Consider the following 15,683-nt stretch of genomic DNA (forward strand, 5'->3'; position numbering starts at 1 on the left):
TTCCAGGACAGCCTGGGCTGTTACACAGAAGAACCTTGTCTCAAAAAACCGAAAAAAAGAATTCCACGATACCCACTCTGTTACTATCCTGCCCCTCCCACTGGTCCTGGTTCAGTGGGTTTGGGGTAGATCTTAGAAGCCCGTTGATTTGCATGGACTTAGGAAGCAACCCCTGGCTGGCTGTGTCGGGGTAGAAACCTGTTCTCCAGCACTCAGGACTGGGTAGGAGGATTGGGAGTTTGTGGCCAACATGAACTGCACAGTTCCAGGGACGTCGGGGCTATACAGTTAGGCCCTGTCTTTAAAAAAAAACAAAAACAAAAAATAGTGCTGGGTGTGGTGACTTGTGCTTTTAATCCCAGCGGAGGTGGAGTCAGGTGGATCCCTTGTCCCTTCCTTCATGGCAAGCTTGCTCTACAAAAGGAAATGGTGGTCCAGGGTTGCCTGGGTCCAGGGACACGTAGTCTGTTCAGTCCATTCCCACTGTCAAACTAAGTATTTCCCAAAGTATCATCTGAGGCAGCTTCATTTGAAGTACTTCTCATAAGGGGGTTCCACTTTGAGAACCACTTCATTCTCTCTAACCTGCAAGATCTCACCTCGAGTGTGCAAACTCATTTAATGTCGTTTCCCAGTGGGAACTGTGGCCTTCGCTTCCCCTTAGCCCGAGTCAAGCAGAAGGTCAAGCACCGAGCTAGTCTCCGTCCTGAGTTCTGAACCCGTGCCTACGAGGGAGTCAGAACTGGGTCCATGCAGCAGCAAGATGCCGTTCTGAGAAATAAACTGACATAAAACATTAGCCACAGAGGATTCATTTGGTTGGTAGTGCTGTTCAGGTACCAGCCCATGACACATCATTTGGTCCCTGGGAACTTCTAGACCAGTCCGTTTACTTGAGGACAGAAGCCAAAAATATTCTTTTGGCTCTCTCATACCCTCAGTGTTCCTGGCATGTCCTTGAAATGCAGTGCCTTGAGATGGTTGTAGCATACATCTGAGGTGAGCCTGGCCACCCTGCACTGGCTCAAGATGCCCCTGTCATGTCCCCAGCTGAGTGTTAAGATCCTTCTAAGGTTTGGTCTGCAGGCTAGAGTCCCAGGTACTCGGCCAGGAACACAGCAAGGATGCGGCTCAGGTTGTGCACGGTGGACGGGTGGAGGTTGGCCTCAGTGTCGGCAGGTGTGTGCCACACAGCAGGGAAGGGCGTGGCGATGAGGTGGAGCACCGGGACCCCTGGAGGGGACAGGAGATAGGGCCTCCAGCTGCAACCCACAGCTGCTACAGAGCACCCCTCAACCCACAGCCACAGAAGATAGTGCTAGCACTTATATAACCTCTCAACCCACGACCTTGGGCATCTAAGCAAGTGCTCTACCCCTGAGTTACATGCCCAAGCCCTGAAGAATGATTCTAAATGTGAGAGGGTACACATTGTTTAAGAAAAGTAGTTAGAGCTGGGTGTGGTGATGCATGCCTTTAATCCTAGTACTTGGGAGGCCAAGGTAGGCAGATCTCTGAGTTCGAGGTCATCCTGGATCTACAAAGTGAATTCCAGGACAGTCAGAGCTACACAGAGAAACCCTGTCTTTATCTCTTTTTTGTTTGGGGATTTTGTTGTTGTTTTTGCTTTAATTATTATCTGTATTTTATGTGCATTGGTGATGTACCTGCATGTATGTCTGTGTGAGAGTGTTGGAACCCTTGAACTGGAGTTACAGACAGTTGTGAGCTACCACATGGGTGCTGGGAATTGAACCTGGATCCTCTGGAAGGCAGCCAGTGCTCTTAACCATTGAGCCATCTTTCCAGCCCTTTTTTGTTTTTTTAAGACAGGACTCCTCTGTGTAACCCTGGCTGTCCTGGAGCCAGTTCTGTAGATCAGGCTGGCCTTGAAACTCATGGAGATCCTCCTGCCTCTGCTTCCTGTGTGCTGGGATTAAAGGCTTGTGCCACCACTGCCCGGTGAACCTGTACTCTTAGCTCTTACATTTCACTGGGATCCTGCTCTTCGAATGTTTCCCTGTGTAACCACAGAGACAGGCACTGGGGCCCATTAGACTATCTGTGACACCTACTTCCTCACCTGCCCGTGGAAGCACTCACTGAAGGAACCAGTGAGGAAATGGAACAGTGCTTGCCTGGCACGCAAGAGGCAGCGCTGTTGGCTCGCTGGGCATGCATTTGCACTTTTGACGCCCTCCATTCTCCCCACTTCACAGATGGAGAAATCAAGACTGAGCACTTGCCAGCAGCCCCCAGCCCTGGGGAAGAGGCTTTGTACTATGTACCTCTGCGGAGGAAGGGGATGTGGTCATCTTCCACGGAGCTGGGGGGCTCCCCGGGTTGGAAGTACATCACTTCCTGTGGGTGAGACTGCAGTAGGTTCAGACGGTGAAGGCGCTTCTCTGGAGAGGCAAGATTGTAGAGCAAAATCAGTCAGCAGTCAGAGGTGTCACCCCAAAACAATACAAACGTGTGTACCGTGTGCATGCAGTGCCTGGGAGGCCAAAGGGCATCAGATCCCCTAGAACTGGAGTTACAGTTGGGAGCTGCCACATGGGTGCTGGGACTCGAACCCAGGTCCTGTGGAAAAGCACCCTGGTCACTGGTGAGGCGTCTCTCCAGCACCATGGTTTGTTTTGTTTTTTTTTTTTGTTTTTAATGGCAACCTTCCTATTCCTAGTCTCATTTAATCCTCCTCTGTCTAGAAGGTGGATGCCCCTATTTCTTTATTATTTGTCTGTGTGATGCGGTTGTGTGCGTGTGGAGGTCAGAGGACAACTCTGTGGAGTCAGTCGCTTTTCTCCCACCCTTACATGGGTTCTGGAAGTGACTCTGGCTGCCAGGCGTTTGAGGCAAGCACCTTTACCTACTGAGCCATGGCGCTGACCTCAGAGTTCCTAACTTTTAAATTTAACTATGTATTTATTATGACACTTTAGAGACGGGCTCTCATGTAGCTGCAAGCTAACCTTAACTCCTGTGTGGATGAGGATGATGTGGATGAGGATGACTGAGCCCTTGATCCTCCTGCCCAACAGCTGAGATTACAGGCATGTACCACCCATGTAGGTTGATAGTTATTTTGAGATAAGGTCTTGCTTCATAGCCCAGACGTGCCTAGAATTCACAATTCTCTTGCCTCAGACGTCCAAGTGCTGGGATACAGGTGAACACCACCAGGCAGCTTATTCTAGCATGGAACTCACTATGTAGCCCAGGATAGCCTTGAACTTGTGATCTCCTTGCCTCAGCTTCCTGAGTGTCCAGGTTTCAGGCATGCGCCACTGTGATGACCAGTTCACAACTATGCTCTGTTAGCATTATCACCATGCCTATTTTACATATAAGAAATAGAGGCTTAACTGGGTGGTAATGGCGCACGCCTTTAATCCCAGCACTCAGGAGGCAGAGGCAGGCAGATCTCTGAGTTCAAGGCCAGCCTGGTCTAAAGAGTTCCAGGGCAGCCAGGGCTACAGAAAAACCCTGTCTTGAAAAACCACAAAAAGAAAACAAAAAGAAATAGAAGATTAGAGAGAGGAAGTGTCTTGCCAGGCAGACCCAGGGTTTGAAACTAGGCCAGTCTCACAGTCTCGGACAAGAGACTGTCACAGCCGCTACGCTCAACCTTCCTAGGGTCAGTTTGTTTCTGTCCTAGTTTCTTAGCCCAGGGGTGGGGAGAGAAGGCAGATGAGCACACAGAGGTCAGGTGACTGGCCTACGCTGGCCTTGGCCACCCTCCTTACCGATGCTCCTCAGTCGTTGGAACCAGCGCGCTGTGCGGGGGAAGTGACTGAAGAAGATTGGACTGGGTGCTCCCAGAAGGTCAAGAAGGACAAAGAGCTCCTGGGGAAGGAGTCCGGGGCTGGAGGCTGCCGAGGCTGTCCGATGCGCTGACCCTGCCCTCCTTCCCCCTCCCTGCCTCTGCTCCAGAGCCCAGAAGAATGGATCTTACAATAGCCTGGATCCTAGTGGGACCGGGGCTGTGCGGCGTAGACTCCATGATTTTAGCTAAGTGCCGGGAGCCATAAAGGGAGTCCCTTGGTCCCCATTCCTTCAGCGCCTCCTCCCCATCCAAGAAGAGCAGCTGCAGGGTCACCGGTGCTGCCTGTGGGAACAAGCAACCAAATCAGTACCAATCCTTGGCATGGCCCACCCACATGCCCTGCCTCTGCACACAGCTGGCATGGGACAAACCAAGTGTTCCTGTTCATGCGATGTGGTGACGGAAGTCACAGGGTGAGCCAAGAGGGTTCAGATCCATGCTTTAGGCAGTTGTTAGATATGGCAACTTTGTTTTGTTTTGAGATAAAGTCTAGTGCAGCCCAAGCTGGCCTGAAGCTCCCATCCTTCTTGATTCCCTACCTGGGTTTGCAAGTGTGCAGCACAATGCCCATTTTTATTTTTTTTTCCCTTTTTTGTGCTGCTGGGGGATGGATTTAGGGATGCCCATTTGCTAGACATGTACTGTAGACTGAGCTACACTTTTTTTTTTTTTTTTTTGAGACAGGGTCTCTCTGTGTAGCTTTGGAGCCTTTCTTGGAACTCACTCTGTAGCCCAGGCTGGCCTCGAACTCACAGAGATCTGCCTGCCTCTGCCTCCCAAGTGCTGGGATTAAAGGCATGTGCCACTGCCACCTGGCTTGAGCTACACCCTTTTGAGACAGGGTTTCACCAAATTGCCCAGGCTACCCTTGAGCTCACTGTATAGCCCAGGCTACCCTTGAGCTCACTGTGTAGCCCTGGCTGGCCTTGAACTTGCTCCTCAGGCCTCCATGTCTGGAGAAGCTGGAATTACAGGCCTGTACCACCAGAGTTGGCTCAATTTCTTCTTCTATGAATGGGGTTAATAGTTCTGTTCACAGGATCACATTTGAATCCAGGTCTGTAAGAACTAAATGAACCAGCTCTTGGTGTTATTCCTTAAGCCCAGTTGCGCAACAGACAGACAGACAGACCCAAGCAAAAGGGAATAACTGTACAATGAAACATGATTGGGATTGGGACAAATGCTCCCAAGATCTAGTTTCTGAAGGCACAGGAGGCTGGCTGAAGGGTGATCTGGCCTACAGTGGGCACTGGTTCTATTGGATAGGGATATTTGCACCGGGGGTGAGTTGGTAAGAGTTGGCCTGGCAAAGGGAACAGTGTTCCCCGGCAAGGGGGCAGCCTGGAGCAGAGCCGGGGCCCGAGGGTTTGACAGGTAGCAGAAGAGTCTGCAAGATCCACAGACTTCAGGCGTTGTTATAGTACAGGAGCAGTACAGAGCCTGAGAAGGGCTTGAGGGGGAGAGAAACATAATGAAGTGTGTGTCTTCATTCACCCCACAGCTTCTACTGAGGTCCGATCTTATTCTGACTCAGGGAGACATAACAGGGAGGAGAAGAAGCCGGGTCTGTACGGTCATGGAAAGTGCTGTGATTAGAGAAAATGAGTCATCAGTACCATAAGGAGTGGGCAGTGACAGGAAGGTATTTGAGGGTGGTCAGAAAAGTTTCTTTGCAAAAAAAAAAAAAAAAAAAAAAAAAAAAGACTGTTGGAGAGCCATGGGGGGGCATATCTCAGAAAAAAACGTAATCTGTGCAGAGCAAAGAGCAAATGCTAATGAGGTGAAAATGAAGCCTGTGGATTGGAGGGCACAGATAGGGGCGTGGCTAGAGCGCAGCCATGACGGGACAACTGCTAGACTAACAGTGCATCTCATGGGCTCCCCTCCAGAATGGGGGCCACAGGAGGGCAGGAGCTGCCACTTAGGGTGTAGAAAGATCCCTGTGGGAAGCTGGGGGTGTAGCTCAGTTGATAGGGCTTACTGAGCATCCATCAAGACCTGGGTTCAGTCTCCAGAACTGCATCAACGAGACGTGGCAGTGCAGTGTCTCAGTCAGGGCTACTATTGCTGTGAAGAGACACCATGACCACAGCAGCTCTCATCTAGACTGGCTTACAGTTCAGAGGTTAGGTCCATCATTGTCACGGTGAGAAGCCATGGGGGCATGCAGGCAGACATGGTGCTGGAGAAGGAGCTGAGAGTCCTACATCTTGATGGCAGGCAGCAGAAGTGGCTGTGTGTCACACTGGGCAGACCCTAAGTATTGCAAACCTCAAAGCCCACCCCACAGTGACACGCTTCCTCCCACAAGACCACACCCACTCCGGCAAGGCCACACCTCCTAATGGTGCTGCTCCTTTTGGGGGCCGTTTTCTTTCAAGCCATCACATTCACTCCCTGGCCCCCATAGACTTGTAGCCATATCATACTGCAAACATGCATTCAGTCCAACTTCAAAAGTCCCCATAGTCTGTAACAGTCTCCAACTTAATTAAGAGTCCAAAGTTCAAAGTCGCTTCTGAGACTTCATGCAAGCTCTTAACTGTAACCCCCTTGCAAAATCAAAATCAAAAAGCAGCTCACATACTTCCAGCATATAATAGCAAAGGATATATGTTATCATTCCAAAACACAGGGAAGGGAGCATAGTGAGGAAATACTAGACCAAAGCAAGACCAAAAACCAGCTGGGCAAACTCCAAACTCTGCATCTCCACATCTGATGTCGAACGCTCTTCCGATCTCCAGCTCCTTCAGCGTTATTGACTGCAACCTACTCCTTCCTCTTAGGCCGGTCCCTCTCCCTCTTAGCAGCTCTCCTGGGCAGGTATCCCACGGCTCTGGCATCTCTAACATATTGGGGTGTCCAAGGCAATCCAGGCTCCACCTTCACAGCTTCACACAATGGCGTCTCTGGGCCTCCATGCAGGGACACCCCTGACACATGCCTGGTCTCAGCAGCTTTCCTTAGTCTTAGAGGAAGGTTCCATAACGCCTTTCTTCTATCCTTGACTCTAAAGATGGAACCATGTGGCTGAAGCTGCCAAGTTCTGCTGCTTGTTTGGGCCTGGAACATGGCCACCTTGCTCAATTATATCCTCACCAGCTTTCTGTTTTCAATGGTTTCCTTCACTGTCTAAGCTTGGCTGTCCTGAAACTTGCTCTGTAAACCAGGCTGGCCTCAAACTCAGAGGTCAGCTTGCCTCTGTCTCCAGAGTGCTGGGATTAAAGACATATATATACCACCATGCCTGGACCTAAAGCTGTTCTTAATTCTTAATTCACTAGTTGGAAACGTAGCTGGGTGGCATCTTGCCCTGAGGTCACTACTCCCTTTAATCTATTTCTTTTTTTTTTTTTAAGATTTATTTATTTATTTATTTATTTATGTATTTATGTATACAGCATATGTGACTGCAGGCCAGAAGAGGGCACCAGATCTCATGATAGATAATTGTGAGCCACCATGTGGTTGCTGGGAATTGAACTGAGGACCTCTGGAAGAGCAGTCAGTGCTCTTAACCTCTGAGCCATCTCTCCAGCCCTAATCTATTTCTTAATCTGTTTATCTCCTTGAACACAGAATTTAGCTCTATCCCACTTCTGGTGCCCCTTTTCTCCTCATTCTGTACATTTTGTATTTTTCCTTTCTCAATTTGCTCTTTATCATTATAAATCTTCATAAGAGTTAACATAAGCCAGGCAGTGGTGGCGCACACCTTTAATCCCAGCACTCGGGAGGCAGAGCCAAGCAGATCTCGGTGAGTTCAAGGCCAACCTAGTCTACAGAGCGAGATCCAGGAAAGGCACTAAAACTACAAAACTAAAAAATCAAAAAGAAAACAAAAAACAAACAAACCCCAGAGTTAACATGAGTAACCACATGACAGAGTCTATAGTGGGCTGTTTTGAGATGTCCTCTGCCAACGGAATTAATCCAAAACTCTTCATTTTAGCCTCAGACTCACTCTTTGGACAAGGGCAAAAAGTAGCCACATTCTTCATCAAAATATCACAAGAACAAACTGTAGACACATATTAATATTCCTCTCCTCTGAAGCCTCTGTGAAGGCTCGTACAGTTCATCAGATCACACTCAGCACCAATGTCTTCCACACTCCTACTCAGTCTGGCCCATTGAGCAGTGCTTAGAGCATTCCACTGCTTTCCTGACTCAAACTCCCAGAAACATGATCAGACCTACCACAGCAGTACTCCAGTCCTGGTACCCCAGGCAGGGAATATATATGGTGGCTGGAAAGAAAATGGCCCCCATGGGGAGTAGAGGTGTGGCTTTGTTGGGGTGGGTATGGCCTTGCTGGAGGAAGTGTGTTACTGTGGGGTGGGCTCCGAGGTCTCCCATGCTCAAGCTACACTCAGTATGGGACACAGTTCACTTCCTGTTGCCTGTGGATCAAGATGTAGACCTCTCAGCTCCTGCTCCAGCACCTGTCTACCCGCATGCCCCCACGTCACCGCCACGACAATAAGGGACTGGCCCTCTGAAACTGTAGGCCAGCCCCAATTAAATGTTTCCCTTTATAAGAGTTGCCATGGTCATGGTGTCTCTTCACAGCCATAGAAACCCTAACTGAGGCATGCATGTATGGCTATAATGCCAGCTCTCAGGAGATGGAGGCAAGACGGTCAGAAATTCAAGTTCAAATTCTTGAGTTTGATGCTAGTGTGGCCTACATGAGACCTTGTGTCTCAGTGCGTAGAGCATACGCTGGGAAACAAAGAGGACAGTGGAGGTGGGAAAAAACAAAGGTGGGGTATGTGGCGTGTACCTGCCACCCCACTGCTTGGAAAGGTGATGCAGAAGAAGGGCTGAGTTCAAGGCCAGCTTGGGCTACACTCTGGTGAAACCCTATTTCAAAAAAGAAAAGAATGACAGAAGAAAGTGATGATGTGGGCAGTGACAGTCCACCTTCCCCAACTCTCACCTGCTTCTTGAATCTGCGCAGCATCACATCAAAGGCCTGGACCAGCTCCAGAAGCAGGGCACAGGGTACTGCCGAATCTGTGGCCCCCACGAAAGGGGGTGACCCAGGAGGGAAGAACTTAGAGTCGTAATGGCAGGCAAGGGTGAGGTGACGGGCAGCTCCCGGGTCAAGTGTGGCCACCACGTTCCCGAAGTCCAGTGGCCCCAAGGGTGTTGAAGCTGTGAAGGGGTCCAGTTCCACGTGCCAGCCTGCTGATAGGGACCGCAGCGTGGCCTCCAGGAACTAGTGGCAAGAGAGAGAGGCAGGAGGGTGGACGGGGACTGGGCAGGAGGTGGGGAGAAGGGTCATGTGACTGGAGCCACGCAGAGCAGTCTGGGTGATTAGAGAGTCCCACTTGGGCTTTTGCTGATGAACAACTGTGTGCCAGATGTGGGTAACCACACCTCTTGATAGCAACAAGACTTCAGGCTTTGTAGTCCAGGCTAGCCTCCAACTTGCTGTGTAGCTGAGGCTGTCCTAGAACCCTAGGTCAAGCTTCTGCTTCCTGAAAGGATTATAGACCCAGGCCACCACCATACCCAGCTATGGACAGTTTTCTCTGTCTCTGTCTCTCTGTCTCTCTCTGTCTCTCTCTCTCCATGTTGATTCTTCCAAAATCACATCTAGGGTGGCCTTCAAATAACTCACTTCCACCCTCTCCCTCTGCATGGTGGTGAGGACTGACCCAGGATTTCCCGCATGCTGTTGACACAGCCCCAACCCCACACTGGTGGATACTAGGCAAGTCTTCTACCACTGAGCCACACCCCCAGTCTCACATTGGTGGATTCTATGCAAGTGCTCTCCTGTTGAGACAAGGTCTGACTTAAAAAGCTCTCACTCTGTGCCAAGCCTGTTCTACAATCCCTATGAAGTTAACAATGTCAGTGAATGTCCCCATTTTGCAGATGAGAAAACTGAGTCCCAGAGAGGTTAAGAAAACTAGTCCAACTAAGGTGGATCCTAAATGCAGTGTCTAAATGGCAACAAAGCAATGTTACACCACCCATTCTGAAGCTGACCTTGTATTCTAACCTCAAGTAGCTGTGGGAATTTGAACAACTATGTAATAACTAAATGTAATAACTCCCCTGGGCCTCAATTTCTCCATCTGTATAGTGGAGATCATATTGATTTCAATCTCACCAGACAATACATTGCTGTGCCTAAATACACAGACGCTCTTGGCAGGGGTTGTATAGTTTGGGATTTGTGCACACCGTGAGAATCTAGTCTGGTTCACACACCTCCCCCGCATCAGAGCCCAGTCTGCCTCCTGGCTGTTCCTGGATTCTTAGATGCCTGAGTTCCATTTCCTGACAGGCTGGGGAAAGGAGTTTAGGATGGGAAATAAGACCCTTTACCTTTCTCACTTGGACATTGCCAGGACTACCTGGGGGTCGCACAATCAGCAGGGGGCGCAGGAAAGTCCCCCAGAGACGCTGCGGATCCAGCTGCCCTACCACCCTCCGCAGCTTGGCTTCTGGAAGGCTTCCGATCAGCGGGGCCTTGGTTGGGAAATGGGATGGGGAAAAGAAAAATGAAGACAACCCCATTCCCACCCTCTCCTGGGCGCCCTTGCCCCCCTAGGAGCCCTGACTCTTCTGGGTGATGCGTCAAAGACTTGGAGGGTATATCCTAGATTGGGAGAAAGTCTTGGAAGCAAATCGGGTCCATCCTACTTGCAGTCCTGACGGGGAAATCGAAAACCGGGTGATGGAGATTCTTTGAAATAGATGGCTTGGGCGTAGAACTCCAATCTACCCGTGTTGCTATGCTGACCCTTCATGCTCAGAAAGGGCTATTACAAAACAAGCCGGAAGCCTCATTCTGTTGGGAAGGGGCATGCGCTCAAACGATGGAAAAGGAGATGGCACCTGAGACCAGGGCCATACGATACAGCCACGTTAACCTGAGAGTCTATAGGAAAGGAAATGAAGGAACGACCGTGCCCGGGCCCCAGCCAGGCCTCACCCGCAGATCCCGGCTCCGTGACAGCTCTTCAAATCCCGGGTTCCAGCCGTACCAGACGACGTAGAAAGCCAAGCCCAGGGCCAGCGCCAACAGTAGCAGAGGCAGGAGCCGCACTCGCGGCAGCAGGCGGCGCTTGGAAAGTGCGGGCGGTTGCATGAAGCCCCGATCCCCGAGCCGCTGCCGGGGCCGCCCGCGGCTCCCGGAGAGCATGGCAGCTTCGCCCTGAAACCAGTCCCTGGACTGGGGTTTGAGTTTAGGCCAAGATCCGCCCATTGTGGATTAAAAAAAAAAAACCATAAACAAGGAGAGTGGCTGCTTCGTCCCCCAAGTGACTGCGATTGGCTGTACTAAACGTCGTACAACCCAAAAGGCAGCGCGGAAACCCTAGGGCCCGCCCCCACGGAGAGGATCAGCCAATGACGTGCGTCTGACTGTGTGAAACCGCTCTCGCCGGCGCGGAGCCACGCCCCTCACAATGTCGCTCAAGAAACACATCCAGGAACCGTCGCTCCAGGAAAAAGGGGCGGCACCAACCCCTAAAGCAAGGCGTCGATTGGCTTGCCCGAAGCCACGCCCCCATGGGAACAGCGTGTCGGCGGCTGTTTGGAAACGGTATTGCGTTCCCTTCCTCCACATCGACTGTTGGACAGGGAATAACTCAAGTCAGGCCCCCTTTTGTTTTCCCCTCCTAGTCGGGAGCAGAGACCCCCTATTGTGATCCTCAATGGCCTCGAATCCTTCCACCCCCAGGCATTTCCAACGGCAGCCGCCAGCGGATGGGTCACTATGGCAACAGGGCACGCCCACACCCTCTGCTGTGGGTTGCGCAGGCGCTGGCGGAAGTGAGCCGCAGGCGGCGGAAGTCCCGCCCTCCCCTCGCTCGACTCCGGCGGCCCGAGCAACGCGGTGGAGGCGGGAGTGATCTGCGAGCGAAACCTCCACCATGTGAGGCCGGGCTGGGCTTCGGCGGGGTCACGAGGGCGGAGGGGGTCAGTGTAGCAGGTTAACGGTGGGAATGGGGTGTTCGTAGCCGGGGGGCAGAGTCCTTCAAGCGAACGTAGTGTGTTTTCTCCTGCGGTGCTTGAGACCGGGCGTGGGGCCTTGGGCGGATCATGAGTTCCGGAGGGGGACGGCTTTATTCCTTCAATGGGCTTAGGACTCTCCCAGGTACTGAGTCCTGTGAAAATGGACTGTAAGAGGAAAGCTGAGCCTGGTGGTTCATGCCTAGAGTCCCAGGCTGAGGCAGGAGGATCGCTAGTTCGTGGCACGGTTCACAGCGAGACAGTTTCCAAAAGAAATAGTAGTTTTAAATGGGAGTGGTATAATGGATAAAGAATAAAAATAGTGCAGGGCTCTAGGAAAAAAAATAATAATAACGAGAGACTTAACCAGGATAAATTAGAGAACAGGTATGCGGCTTTTCGACCTAATTAGAGACTGTTAGAGTAGCAAGCTACTGCGGTGGTTTGGTGTGTTAATTCATTGAGCAGATATTACATAGACAGCTTATAAGTTAAGACACATGGTGAATAAAAGGTCCTTGCCCCCAAGAGGCGTGAAAAATCTCACTGGGACTTGTAAAAGGAATGGGTAGGGAGGCCATAGAGTAATGAATGGGTGTATACAGTGTGTTAGATGATCAAGAGCTTGAATGAAGACATTGAGTCGCTAGCACAAAAGGACACACTAAGAGTGAAATCCTTGGGCTGGAGTTACAGCTCTGTGGACGAGTACTTGGCTACCAGTACTGGGTTCAGTCATCAGCGCCACACAAACCGGGCATGGTAGCACATGCCGTTAATCCCAGCACTCTAGAGGCAGGGACAGACAGCTTGAGCCCCAGGCCAGCCAGGGTTACATAGTTAGATGTTATGGGGGTGGGGCACCAGGAGAGAGGTGATGGAAGTTTAGGCCATGGATAGAAACGGCCAGGTTTTAGATATATTGTAGAGGTAGATGACAAGATGTGAGGGTAGGCTTGCTGTAAGTTGTTAGAGAAGAATCGAATGCCAGGAATGATGGTGAACCCTTGTAATCCCAGAACTTGGGAGGTGGTGTCAGGAGAATTGAGAATTGAAGGTCATCCTTAGTTACAGAGCAAGTTCAAGGCTAGCCTGAGCTATATGAGATCCTGTCCCCAAAACAGAAATCAATTAAACAGTAGTTTAGCTTAGAGAAGCCACTGAATGGAGTTGCCATCAATGAAGTGGGTGGAAGAGGTGTGGTTAGAGGAGCTGGAGCAGACTAAACTGGAAGTGTCTCTCCTACCTCCAGAAAAGACTGACCAGGGAGGGTGTTGGGGGGCCAGGTTGAGGACACACCGGACAGTGACTGTGACCACTCACACTTCCAACCTGAACCTATCTCACGCATGGGTTCTCTGCTCAGGAGTCTCCTCAATAAACCCAAGAGTGAGATGACCCCAGAGGAGCTGCAGAAGCGGGAGGAGGAGGAATTCAACACAGGTCCCCTCTCGGTGCTCACGCAGTCAGTCAAGAACAACACACAGGTGCTCATTAACTGTCGCAACAACAAGAAGCTTCTGGGACGGGTGAAGGCCTTTGACAGGTGGGTGCTGTCGGGGAGGGCGGGGTCTGAGGGGCCTGAAGGGAAGACTATACCAGAAGCATCATGGCAGTAAGCTGGACATGGTGACAAACACCTTTAATCTCAGCACTCAGGAGCATCACCATGAGTTAGAGGCCAGCCACAGAAAATCAAAACAAATTTACAAAATCAGAAAGTGGGGGTGGGGTGCCATTTTATTAGTGTGTGTGTGTGTGTGTGTGTGTGTGTGTGTGTGTGTGTGTGTGTGTGTGTGTGTTACTTGAGACAGGGTTTCTCTGTGTGGCCTTGGCTGTCCTGGAACTCACTCTGTAGACCAGGCTGGCTTCGAACTCACAGAGATCCACCTGCTTCTGCCTCCCGAGTGCTGGGATTAAAGTGTGCACAACCACTGCCCGGCTGAAATTTGTCTTTCTTACGTGTATATCCCATGTGCTAGGATTACAGGCATGGAATACACCATCCTGCCTGGTTCATCCTTTAGTTAAGGTCGTGCCTTCTTTAAGGAGTTGTCTTATGATCTAGTCATACATGTCCATCATTGTACACGTTCGCCATCCCCAAGCAAGCATTTCTGGAAGGAACTGATCCAAGTGTAAACACATGGCCACCTGGCGCCATGAGGACAGGACAGTGCAGCACTGGCGTGCACGTGTTGGGAGCCATGCCTAACCCCAGCACCCTGGGACCCTCTGGGTTTGGAGGGAGAGGTGTTCTCTCCTGCTGTTTCCCCAAGTACTTAGAGTCGATGGCAGAAGTGGAGCCATTTTGATTGCCTCTACTATGCCGGGGTCATGCTTCAGAAATACTGCATTCCTTCACCAGTCCTCAGTCAGCTCTGTGAAATAGATAACTCCATTTCAGAAAGGGGGAAACTGAGGAACAGAATGGGCTGAGATGGTACTGGAGCTTCACCCTTTCTCCATGCCTGCTGCTAGGGGGATCACCCAGTGCCAGGCAGAGGTGCGCACTCAGAATGCCCCCTCTCACTCCAGCCTTCTCCCCAACCCCTGTCTCACCAGGCACTGCAACATGGTGCTGGAGAATGTGAAAGAGATGTGGACTGAGGTCCCCAAGAGCGGCAAGGGTAAGAAGAAGTCCAAGCCTGTCAACAAGGACCGCTACATCTCCAAGATGTTCCTGCGCGGGGATTCGGTCATTGTGGTGCTGCGGAACCCGCTCATCGCCGGCAAGTAGAGGAGAGGCCTCTTCCCTCTATGAGAGCCTGCTCCCTGCCCTGCCGAGCCTTGCCCAATGGGATGGAAATAAAACCCTGTGTTTTTTTGTTGTTTTGTTTCTGATGGTCTTCTCTGCCCTTGGATCTTGTGAACAGAGTGGACTGTGGGAGAGGGAGACAGAGTCGGGTTATCATGGGCTAGGCACTAGGACGGGACCTGTGAATAGGTGAAGCACATCTGCCCCGTCTGTGAAGAAGACAATTGAGACAGAAATGATCTTTTGTTTTTTTCAAGATAGGGTTTCTCTGTGTAGCTTTGCGCCTTTCCTGGAACTCACTCTGTAGACCAGGCTGGCCTCGAACTCACAGAGATCCACTTGCCTCTGCCTCCCGAGTGCTGGGATTAAAGACGTGCACCACCACCACCTGGCCACAGAAATGATCTTAATTTATCTTTTGTGTGATGTGGGCAGAGGGATTCTCTGGCAAATTTGTGGGGAGGTACAGGTGGGGAAAGGTAGCCTGTTCATTGCAAGAAGATTATGGAAGGACTCTGCCTTGTTCTGGACTGTACACAGGGCCCTCTGTCCCACCCATGGCTCTATTCTGTCTCAGTATCTCAATATCCCCACAGTCCAGGTAATTCCAAATACGAGGTAGATGCAGGAGATCATAGGCCTGAGGTCGGGATAGCTTCCCTCTTTAAAATATACATGAACCGTGTAGGTGTGTTGCCTGCATATGTCTGTTCCTGGTGCCCTCGAGCCAGAAAAGGGGGGTTGGATCCCCTGGAAGTAGAGTTACAGATGGTGGTGAGCAGCCATGTGGGTGCTGGGAACCAAACCTAGGTCCTCTATGAAAGCAGCAGGCAACCTTGACTGCTTGGCCACCTCTCCAGCCACCTCGCTGTCGACTTGATCTATGGAAGCCCTGTGCAGAATGGGGAAGCCTGTAGGAGAGAAGGCCTGTGGTTTTTGGTCAATAAAGGCGTGTATTCCTCAGTGGCTGTCAGAACAGTCTTGGTATGGACTCTAAGCTTTCTCTCTTTTGTTCTTTTGTGGTACTGGGGACTGAACCTAAGATCTCCCATGCTTAGCAGGCTCTCCACCGTGAGCTACATCCTCAGCCCTCCAGTCTCTTGTGTATGAATAGAA

The 15,683-nt window shown here is 50.9% G+C and overlaps 3 protein-coding genes across 4 annotated transcripts; 2 read left to right on the plus strand and 1 right to left on the minus strand.

Annotated features, from left to right (window-relative positions):
• Nucleotides 1–796: 796 nt before the first annotated feature.
• Nucleotides 797–11,601, minus strand: Qpctl (glutaminyl-peptide cyclotransferase like). 2 transcript variants are annotated; one of them, XM_006993743.4, is made up of 7 exons: nt 10,788–11,601; nt 10,178–10,321; nt 8,775–9,056; nt 3,956–4,108; nt 3,747–3,846; nt 2,289–2,405; nt 797–1,233 (listed from the first exon to the last, which is right to left on the minus strand). In XM_006993743.4, the coding sequence occupies exons 1-7, from the start codon at nt 11,058–11,060 to the stop codon at nt 1,088–1,090; spliced, it is 1,215 nt and encodes a 404-aa protein (XP_006993805.2). In that variant the 5' UTR covers nt 11,061–11,601; the 3' UTR covers nt 797–1,087. The 2 variants fall into 2 exon arrangements, with proteins under 2 accessions (XP_006993805.2, XP_015842745.1); XM_015987259.3 differs by lacking the exon at nt 10,178–10,321 and having other exon boundaries at nt 10,788–11,526.
• On the plus strand, nt 11,020–11,709 carry LOC143273377 (uncharacterized). The gene is made up of 2 exons (XM_076572696.1): nt 11,020–11,399; nt 11,538–11,709. Exons 1-2 carry the CDS (start codon nt 11,263–11,265, stop codon nt 11,707–11,709), a joined length of 309 nt encoding a protein of 102 aa, XP_076428811.1. The 5' UTR covers nt 11,020–11,262.
• On the plus strand, nt 11,588–14,640 carry Snrpd2 (small nuclear ribonucleoprotein D2 polypeptide). The gene is made up of 3 exons (XM_006993744.4): nt 11,588–11,732; nt 13,176–13,355; nt 14,375–14,640. Coding segments are annotated over exons 1-3 (357 nt in total). The 5' UTR covers nt 11,588–11,730; the 3' UTR covers nt 14,550–14,640.
• The last annotated feature ends 1,043 nt before the right edge of the window (nt 14,641–15,683 follow it).

The sequence above is a fragment of the Peromyscus maniculatus genome, chromosome 1 (assembly GCF_049852395.1).
Source record: "Peromyscus maniculatus bairdii isolate BWxNUB_F1_BW_parent chromosome 1, HU_Pman_BW_mat_3.1, whole genome shotgun sequence".
Taxonomy (NCBI): domain Eukaryota; kingdom Metazoa; phylum Chordata; class Mammalia; order Rodentia; family Cricetidae; genus Peromyscus; species Peromyscus maniculatus.

What these genes read in the sequence shown, in the direction of transcription:
- LOC143273377 (XM_076572696.1), top strand. Translation starts at nt 11,263, where the DNA reads ATGTCGCTCAAGAAACACATCCAGGAACCGTCGCTCCAGGAAAAAGGG. An exon ending in TCGGCGGCTGTTTGGAAACG is followed by an intron (nt 11,400 to 11,537) that starts GTATTGCGTTCC and finishes TTCCACCCCCAG; the next exon opens with GCATTTCCAACGGCAGCCGC.
- Snrpd2 (XM_006993744.4), top strand. An exon ending in CGGGTGAAGGCCTTTGACAG is followed by an intron (nt 13,356 to 14,374) that starts GTGGGTGCTGTC and finishes CTGTCTCACCAG; the next exon opens with GCACTGCAACATGGTGCTGG.
- Qpctl (XM_006993743.4), bottom strand. Translation starts at nt 11,060, where the DNA reads ATGGGCGGATCTTGGCCTAAACTCAAACCCCAGTCCAGGGACTGGTTT. An exon ending in CACGGAGCCGGGATCTGCGG is followed by an intron (nt 10,322 to 10,787) that starts GTGAGGCCTGGC and finishes TTCCCAACCAAG; the next exon opens with GCCCCGCTGATCGGAAGCCT. An exon ending in GCAATGTCCAAGTGAGAAAG is followed by an intron (nt 9,057 to 10,177) that starts GTAAAGGGTCTT and finishes TCTTGCCACTAG; the next exon opens with TTCCTGGAGGCCACGCTGCG.